This window comes from Falco rusticolus, chromosome 4 (assembly GCF_015220075.1).
Source record: "Falco rusticolus isolate bFalRus1 chromosome 4, bFalRus1.pri, whole genome shotgun sequence".
NCBI classification, from domain to species: Eukaryota; Metazoa; Chordata; class Aves; order Falconiformes; family Falconidae; genus Falco; species Falco rusticolus.
In genome coordinates this window covers 94,196,599-94,203,576 of record NC_051190.1, presented here as the reverse complement: position 1 = coordinate 94,203,576, position 6,978 = coordinate 94,196,599, and the positions used below count along the sequence as shown (strand labels likewise).

The window sequence follows — 6,978 nt, the reverse complement described above, 5'->3', positions numbered from 1 at the left end:
CGGACAGGATGGAATTACGCTGCTGCTTACTTCTTTTCTTGGTTAGTTTTCTGGGAGTTGAATCAGCTCCATGCAGGCTCTGACCCCCCAAAGCAGCAGCAAAGAGGGAAGGCGAGGAGCTCACACTGTACCAGGTGGCCACTCAGCCATGGGAGCTGGCCAAACCCATTTCACCCATTTTGCCAAACCCTGTGCCTCTGCCTGCATCTCCTGCAAGAAAGGTGTTTTTGCTTCTGCAGGGAGAGGTGAACCTCCATTTTTGATGAAAAACTAAAGAAAACTACAATTTAGGTGACTTTCCCAAGTTCTCAGAGGCCTTTACTAGCCAGGTGAAATCCTGAAAGCTGTCAGCACAATTCTGACTTGACATGTATGAAGCCAAGCCTTCCCCTTAGCGAGGAACCAGTGGTGTGCTGGTGCTCTCACACTGCTCCAGATAATCTTTGCTAAAGCCCGCAGACCAGGGCAGCTTTTGCTGGGAAGGAGAGGGTGGGATCATATTGTTTCTGAATTTTAACCACCTCTCCTTAGGCATAAGTGAAGTTCAAATCAGCAAAGATTTCGCAACTTCACCACTGCGCTTGCCTTGTGAGAACCATATGGATGAGTCAAGTCTGGCAAGAAGTGATTCAGCAGCTCCCAAATGAGAAGGAAGTTATTCTCAGGTATCCAGACGAACTTTCGAGAGCAGAAAAGGGATTCCTCTTACCTCTCAGTAATCTTGATAAACTACAAAAAAGTTGTGACGTGACTGTTTTTTCCATTTCCTTTCACTGGTTTCCATGAAGATTACTGCTAGCAGAATAAGGGGTGGGGGTGGGGGCTGGAAATCAGAGGAGCCCGAGTAGCAATGCTCCCTTAATAAAGCAAAACCACAAGTTTTATCTTGACTTATGTGGTCTAGCTGTCCCAGGGCAAGCTGAAAGATGATAGTCTTCATTAAAAAATTGCTCTGGCTGCACGAAGTGTCTTGGCTGCCCCAGAGACCTCTCTAGACGATAGCACGGAGGTGATATATTACAGAAAGAAAACCAGAGCTGCCTTCCCAACCATGAGGGGAATGACTACAGATTTCTACTTGCTTTCCAATGTCAGTCAGCAGTTTCTTCTCACGGTATGGCTCAAAAATCTGTTCCCTCCAACATCCACTTCTAAAAGCTCATGAGGAGAAAACAGGGTGCAGCACACAGGGATTATTTGCACCTACAGCCTCTGCAGCAGCACTACCTGGCATCCCAGCCCACTTGCAGGTCTCCCAGTGCAGTTGCTGGGCTGCCCCCCCATTGTTGCAGACGCCCTCCTGCTCAGGCAGGGATGCCCCAGGCAGCTGTGGATACCTGCTGAACGGACCAAGCCCTCCAGGCTCACAGCTCTGTATCCTGCTGACTACGGGAAGGGAAAGACCCGCTTACCGTGCTTCCTCGCTGCTGTCCGTAGCTGGAGACGGCCAATAAACGACATCAGCAAACCAAGACGAGAGCGACAGTGCTTTGTTCCAGCATCAGCAGGTGGTTAGATCCAGGTGCAAGGGAGGGATCCCACTCACCCCCTCTGAAGACAACTTCTGCCATTTTTACCAGGATATAGCGCGCATTGCTAAAGATGAACATTCGTGACTAGTTAGAAGCAAAAGAAGCTGCCAAGAGCAACAGCTGAGTAGCTCCTGGGAGAAGTAACCATGTGGCAACAGAAGGCAGGGGTGGTCAAAACCACAGCGCAGCGCTTCAGAAGCGCTCCGTTCCCGAGGTGTTGGTACGGGGAGCTCATTTCAGGAGGAGCGACACAGCAGATCCCGGTGTCTGGGGCAGGCTGTTGCGATGGCTGGCCACCAAACCCGCCAGCCACCCAGCAGAACAGGATACTCAACAGAACATGGCATGAAGCAGGCATGGGTTCTGGAGAAGGGAATAATTGCCTTGCTGAGCCTTAAGTGGTGTCAAGTCAGGAAACTGAGATCTTGGCAGTGGAGAAATGTAAACTGCATTAAGACAGAGCTGTAAACGTTAAGGTTAGGCTGGCAGGAAACCCAAGAACCGTAAGCAAAAGCAACCCCAGCAGCTAGGCCTCAGGGAAAAGCATCTCCTTACCCCGGGCACCTAACACAGCCTGCCCTCACCACCCAAAGACAAAAGAAGCTTGACAATGCGGCACAAATAGGGAGCTGAACCCACTGCATACTGGTTTGCTCCACACCTTCCGCTTATTCCCAAAGCATGAGCTGGTGATCCAGCCCAGTTCTTCATTTCCTTATTGATTTATTCGCACCGAAACCTTTACAAGCATTAATATTTTAAGCCGTTTATATTTAAATCAGATTGAGGAGTTTCTTGAATCAATGAAGACAAAACCAGTCCTCAAACAATTCTGAATCTCTTCTTTATGCTTACTCTGGAAATTAGAAGGGAAAATGCAAATTGCCTCACACCTTGGGATGCCAAGCTGAGGAATGGTTTCGGTATTGCTTCAGCAGCATGGCCGCGAGGAGTACTCTGGTGGTGCAGCATCACCTGAACTCCAGCGGTCCAACACATGGCCACTCGAGCCAGAAGGGGCATCAGCCGGTCACTGACTGTTCAACAGGAAAACCGTGAAAACTAGAAGAACGACACCACTCCATCAAAACTTGGCACTCCGTATTTCATGCTGGCAGCAGTAATACTTGCATCCAGATACTTGGGATGCCGAACCCAAATTGTGGTCAAGCCACATAAGCAACTCAATATGGGAATGTATTTTACATCAGAAGGAAGTCCCAAGTTTGCAGTCTTTGTTTACTTTTCCATATATAATAATATAGATGCATTTTCCTATCTAGCTCTATATAGAAGTAGATATACCAAGAGCCCCATACGAACGTAGATGCTGGTTGCCCCTTCAGCAGGGCTGCTTGAAGCGGCATGCCTGACAGGACCAGGATTATTTTCTCCTCCTCGCTACCCCTTTAACAGACCACCCACTACACCGAATTGAGATCTTCATTCTAAAACACAGCAGCAAAATTTCAAGACTCACGATTGCCTGAAGACTAGGCTATATTATTCTAACTACTGTTACAGAAACGTGCAGCAAACGTATGGAACTGCTCTTTAACACCCCTTATTCTGTGCCTCAGTAGAGCAGGTAAAGTTTCACAGCACCTCGTGAGGAAAACAAGACAAGTCTAGTACTGTCCACTGACATCTGGGTGCAACAGGCTTCTGACCAGCTAGCACACACACCACGAAACCTCTGCTGCATGTTCTGTTGAGTTGTGACACAAATACAGAGAAATTTAAGTAGCTATTTATTAGCAAGTAAAAGGAGTTTTGACTTTATAGAAATAACACACTTAAGATTTAGTCAGTGGAAGGAAAAAAAATCCTGGCCTCTATCATAGTACCTCTTTAACTTACAGACTTCTACTAGCTACACAGCTATGAAGTTGCAAGCTGCACAGGTTCAGGCCTACTAATCTCTATTTATTTTTTTATTTATTTTATACCCCCTCCCCAGCTAGAGAGTGTAGAAAGTCTGAAAAAGAATTGTAATTTTTGGCAGACTCTTACTTTTCTGGTGCAGCCCAAACCTACCACAAAAAGCCAAAGCATTTAAGAAACAAGTTCAGAGGTGATAAAAGTCTTCCCAAAAGGACAATGCTCCATTTCAGAAAAGAACTCAGAACATTTGAATTCTATATGCTCTAAATTTTCATTCAAATACAAATGCTATGTTACAGTTATCTATGAGCCCTCATACAAAAGATCTAACACAAGCTTATACTAGTATCCTATTATCCTGAGTGTGTGAGAGCTTTGAGACTCAGAGTGGGGAGAAAGAAGGCAAGCATGATTAAAATAAGTTTCCTGATAAAATCTCTATTTCAGAGGGAACTAGAATGCTAAAGCACTAGCATGTCCACAGGCATTGTATCTTGAGTTTTGACGAGTCTGAAAAGCAATACAGAATCTGCAGCTCCTGTCCTAGATGGTAACACTTGCCTGGTCTTTTCATTCTTCAATTTACAGAATTAAGTATCAAAATAAATTTACCAAGGGGGTGAGGGGCACATGCAGGCAGTGTACATCCTCTGTGATGTATCAAAATACCAGAATTTACAACTCTGTTCACTTGAAAGGGAAAGTTACATCCACTTACTGATAATCGGTAGCTTCTCTGAAAAATAGATAGCCAGTCTATTTGAAACGTATTATAAGGAGGCCTTTATACAGACTACTGAAAATGTCTTCATTTCTTCGGGAAGCTAGCTGAACAAATGTATTTCTGATAAACATAACTCACGTGAAAGAAAAATGAACAGAAAGAGTGATAGCAGGAGTACTACAAAGTAAGACAAGGGACATGTCAGGGAAAAAAAAAAAAAGAGACATTCTTCATCATTCCACAAGTAGACATAAAAAGTCGCCATCAATTTTTTAACAATGTGGACTGTTACATTTATTAGAACTGACACAGCTAAAAAGACGAAGAGCCCCAGCCCTGCCCAGAAGCCCAACAGAAGTACCTAAAGAGGCTGCGGGAAAGGGATGCAGCACAGCGCCTGCGGATGCGGGGTGCCCTCTTCTGGGCCAGACAGACCAGTGTTTCGCAATTCACAGCCGCTGAAACCGGATTTTTTTTAACAACTCCACAACGCATAGCTATTTTCTATACCTTAAACTAATTACTTGGATAAATCAAAGAGACGGGTCAATCAAGTCCGGCAGAAGAGAGAAAGTTCAGACATTTCCCAGAGAAGAACTTGGCTGTTTAACTCCTTCAAAATTCCTGACACAGCAGCGTGTTACATCACAACATTGTTTATTATGTGACTTTTTACAATACAAACAAAAATACAGAAATGCAGTATATGAATACAGCTAAATGCAAAATGGTGATGTTTTTCTTGAGGCCATATTCCCATTTCTAGTAAAATAAAGAAAGACTGCACACAGGTAGAAACAGGTTGGTAGTTAACTCCACAATTTTGCCTAGAAATGACCTATAAATGCGTTTTTCCTGCTACTTACCATAAAATGTAAAAAGGGAGTTAAAGGAAAGTTTTACTCACTGGTTCCTACCATATGAAAGAAGCTATATTCTATTTAGGAGGGCCAATATATGGAAAAATATCTAAATTAAATGTTATTACAAAAAATGAAGCAGTAATGAGATCCTTCTGGCTAAAGAAGTTACTAAATGAGAATAGCATATATTTAAAGAATCCAAAACATAAAAGGGTTGTTATAAAAAGCTTAGGTGCACTGTAAGCCTACAACTTTTGTTTTTCCATGTGTACTTTTAAACAATGGAAGTGTCAAAAATAGGGTCAACTGTGTTAGACTAAATTACATTATTGTATAATGCTGCACTGAAAGGAATTCCTGTATTATAACAGAGAAGCATTGTTTGCATCATATTATGGCAATTTATCCTCACTAAAAACAGTCTAGAGTCCTTGCATTTTTCAATATCCTGTAAACCGTCAAACCACCAGAACATGATTGTACAACAGTAAAATGTTTTCTTTTGCATTAAAATGACATCTGTTTTAAAAAAGGAAGAGGGGAAAAAAAAAAAAGGTACTTAGAGCTGTTATTTTTCCAAGTACACAACACCCTAGACAATTCAAGGCATCTCATTCTCCATCAAAATTAACAAAAATATGTCATGCTGTTAAATCCATTACTATGGATACAACTGGTGCAAAATTGGTCAAACGGATCCAACAAACACTGATGTCCAGGCTGGCGTATTGGCAACTAATACATAACTGGTGGTCAAAAAGATGCATTTAAAATATCTTCCCTTTCTTCTTATTCTTTTCCAAGGTCCTAAAATGATATATATAAAAAAGGCTGTTAAACAACGCGTACATGCTCTAATCTTTTTAAAGTAATGACTACTGTACATCTTTTAATATACATTTTATAAAAGCTCTACTGGTTGCAGTACAACATATGAAATTTATTATGTACACAGTACCTGCACTACATGAAGTCAAGCAATGCATTTATCACTAGATTTCCCCTTCCAAGGGCTAGGAAAACTTAACACTTTCATTCTCAAAGCTTCAACTCTTCATCCTTCAGAAATCTGATGCAATCTAGCTTTCAAACACAAACATTTTTTGGATATGTATTTAGACTAGTTATGTATGGATACAGTGTTTTTGCAGACTAAAATCTGCTTCAGAAGTAATAATCTTCCCAATATTTCTAATACATGTTCCTTTGTAACTCAAAGCAGTTCCAGATTTTTCTTGGCTTTTAAGTGACATTTCCATCGTGGCCACCCAGCACTGACCGTCATTACCACAGAAACTGCCTTTTAGCAGAAAGCTACCAAACATTTACTTTGAACTCCAGGACAAGACTTCAAATTACCTGGAAGAATTCTGTTGTTCCAAAATACGCTGTTGAGCTTCCCAGTTTGCTTTCTCATCCTCAAACTGGCGACGCTTTTCCTCTAATTCTTTGTGTTGTGCCTCCAAATTCTTTTTCATTTGCTCGTGGCGTCGCTGCAGCTATAGAAAAAGTTATGAACAGTCAGTAAGTGCAGAAAACACAGCAACTTCTGGAGCTGTAGTAACAAACATCAGTACGATACTAATGCAAGGAAATAGAGGATTATGTTTTCTCTTCAGAGAAAGTAACTCTTAGACCAAAACCTCTAAGGTTATAGGCACTGCCAATAACAGAAATAAAAGGGTATTAATCCCACAGCCTCATTTTATACTTAACAGAAAACACCCCAAATGCTGCCCAAGTTACAAGCAGGGAGCTGTAAGCAGCCACATATGGCAAACAAAAGGAAATTCAAGAATAATTCAATATTTGCTGCAAATGTTAAGAAGCAAATTGCAGAGCATCTGAGTATCAGTAATGCATAAATTAGCATCTTTGACTTTGTGCAGGTGAAAAAAACCCCAAACGTTGATTTCATCCTATAATATTAACTATATTAGGGATCTGTTTGAAAAAATATTAAGTAGATTAATTT

At 41.8% G+C, this 6,978-nt stretch overlaps 1 protein-coding gene across 4 annotated transcripts in view; it reads right to left on the bottom strand.

Moving 5' to 3' along the window:
- Window positions 1-4,778: 4,778 nt before the first annotated feature.
- SEPTIN7 (septin 7) overlaps window positions 4,779-6,978 on the bottom strand; it is an 80,757-nt gene continuing 78,557 nt past the window's right edge. For all 4 annotated transcript variants that reach the window (XM_037383682.1, XM_037383684.1, XM_037383683.1 and 1 more), the window contains 2 exons: window positions 6,363-6,502; window positions 4,779-5,810 (listed from right to left, as the gene is read on the bottom strand). In XM_037383682.1, coding sequence (XP_037239579.1) covers window positions 5,771-5,810; window positions 6,363-6,502 — 180 coding nt within the window. In that variant the 3' untranslated portion in view covers window positions 4,779-5,770. The remainder of the gene's footprint in view (window positions 5,811-6,362; window positions 6,503-6,978) is intronic.